The 2,500-nt window shown below is 47.0% G+C and overlaps 1 protein-coding gene across 1 annotated transcript in view; it reads right to left on the bottom strand.

Moving 5' to 3' along the window:
• Positions 1-2,500, bottom strand: part of LOC113813355 (protein inscuteable homolog) — a 108,204-nt gene that overhangs the window by 5,395 nt on the left and 100,309 nt on the right. Inside the window, exons 4-7 of the mRNA XM_070129682.1 lie at positions 2,029-2,155; positions 1,632-1,817; positions 836-1,075; positions 210-381 (exon numbers count right to left, since the gene is read on the bottom strand). Coding sequence (XP_069985783.1) covers positions 210-381; positions 836-1,075; positions 1,632-1,817; positions 2,029-2,155 — 725 coding nt within the window. The remainder of the gene's footprint in view (positions 1-209; positions 382-835; positions 1,076-1,631; positions 1,818-2,028; positions 2,156-2,500) is intronic.

Raw genomic sequence — 2,500 nt, 5'->3', positions numbered from 1 at the left:
TCCTCGTGTCTCAAGCAGTGCGTCGTGCGTCTGGTTTAGACGACTTGAGACGGAGTGCTATTGGAAGTTTTGGGATGAAGAGCAAGTTGCTTTTTTTTTCTTATTATACACAATACGACATAAGAAACGGAACTCTACACACTAGCCAGCATAACAATATGAAAAAAATCTCTGCAGTGTTAGATGAGTCCCCTGTGCCACGTCAATACCTGTGAGGGCGGCGACGATGGCGTCCATGTTGTCGTGGAGGCCCGCCAGGCGGTGGTTGTCCTCCACCCAGGGCGACGTGACCTGCGCCAGCACGCCCGCCGCCTCGCTGCGCTCCTCCTCGGGGGACGCTTCGTCGCAGAGCACCTCCGCCACCACCTCCACGCCCCCCGCCTGGACACGCGAGGAAAAGGTTGGTTATTGCTTCATGCAGGGTCTTCCGTACACACTCTGTTTCACACTAGCTCCACCCCCCCTCTCTCTCACACACTCTCTCTTTCTTTCTTTCTTTCTCTTTCTTTCTTTCTTTCTTTCTTTCTCTCTCTCTCTCTCTCTCTCTCTCTCTCTCTCTCTCTCTCTCTCTCTCTCCCTCTCTCTCCATCTATCCAACCTATCTATATATAAGAATAAAAAGCTAAAACTGTACTATAAAACAGACCTAAATTTATTAATTTCAGTTGCATCTAACAGAAGACAGGTACACATAAAATGAAAACAGAAACAGCAACATCTGCCATTGAATCGTAACGTTTCGAATCCGCCAAGATCTCCTCATCAGACGAACAAATAACCGCAACAGACGACCCGTCCACGTCAACAGAACGAAAAGAAATGAAAATTCGTTCACCTTCTCCAGCTCCAGAATCCCCTCGACGACACAGCACACGGTGGCCAGAGCGCGAAGGGCGTCCACGCGAACGACGCCCGCCCGCGGCTCCAGGCAGATCCCCAGCAGCGCCCGCACGCCCCCGAGTCGAGCGATGAGGCGGCAGATGTGCCCCCCGTCCGCGCCCATCGCCGTCAGGCTCGTGATGGCTTCCCTGGCGTCCTGGAAGCTGCAGTCGTCCTCGAGGGATCGGATCACAATCTGGAGGAGAGGGAGGAGGACTTAGCCTTGGAATGGTAGAGAACGAGAGAGAGAGAGGGAGGGAGATAGATGAATAGATAGATAGATAGATAGATGAATAGATATAGATAGATAAATAGATAGATAGATAGATAAATAGATAGATAGATAGATAAATAGATAGATAGATAGATAAATAGATAGATAGACAGAGAGAGAGAGAGAGAGAGAGAGAGAGAGAGAGAGAGAGAGAGAGAGAGAGAGAGAGAGAGAGAGAGAGAGAGAGAGAGAGAGAGAGAGAATAAGAGAAAGACATAATTACAGAGAGAGAGAGAGAGAGATAGAGAGGAGAGAAAGGAAATAGATAGACACATAGCTAGCTAGCTAGCTAGCTAGCTAGATAGATAGATAGATAGATAGATAGATAGATAGATAGAGAGAGAGAGAGAGAGAGAGAGAGAGAGAGAGAGAGAGAGAGAGAGAGAAATCATACTTAAACATGAGCTAGAGAGACGACAGTCATTCCAAAGTGAAAGCCGAATAATTGAGTCAAATTTAGTCCCAGTTTGCCAATCACCTTAATTTCGCGGCTGATCATGAGGTCGACCAGCTTGGTGAAGGCGTGGCCGAGCGCCGTCACCACCTGCACCACCTGTCGGGTCGTGTCCTGCTCGTCCGCCTCCCGCGTGTGGTCGTCGCCGCACACGTCCGTGAGTCGTTGGCAGATCTGTTCGATGACTTTGCTCTGACGACCCAGCGACGACTGTGGCGCCGAGAGAAAGTGCTTTTAGTTGGACGCCACTCGGAAGATGATGACGTAAACAATTATTATATAAACTTATTATTATATAAACAAATATGAATATATATATAAATATATACAGATTATTATATAAACAAATTGAAAGGAAAAGATATAGGAACTTTTAACTTTACGTCACTTTTAGAAAAAGGACGCGAGGAGGAGGTCTCACCTGCGGCTGGAAGTCCGGCTCGGCGGACGTCCACTGCGTGGTGTAGTCCTTCAGGAAGGTGTTGATGTGGCACACCAGGGACTTGGCCAGCACGGGCACCTGGTCCAGCTCCAGCCACTCTAATCGCCTGTTGGAAAGATATAAAGAGTACTTAGATAATGGCAAGCACAAACCCAGAGAGCAGTCTTCAGTAAAGCAAAATATATATCACAAAAGAATTGTCACTGACTAAAAACGGGAAAATTGAATGAGTAACTAGTGACACACAGACCCGTGTTTGTTTTAAAGATACAATACATGTCACGGATATATAGGACAGGCAGCCATCATTCATCTGAGAATGACAAACGCATATTTGTTTAGCCTGTACAAAAACAGTTGCCGAACAAACAGATGTAAGTTAACATATAAACGCGCAGAGAAAACATGCAAGGTGGAATGTACTGTGTGCTTATCGTACAGAATCCGTATA

This window comes from Penaeus vannamei, chromosome 14 (assembly GCF_042767895.1).
Source record: "Penaeus vannamei isolate JL-2024 chromosome 14, ASM4276789v1, whole genome shotgun sequence".
Lineage (NCBI taxonomy): Eukaryota > Metazoa > Arthropoda > Malacostraca > Decapoda > Penaeidae > Penaeus > Penaeus vannamei.
This window is presented reverse-complemented; position numbering and strand designations above follow the sequence as displayed.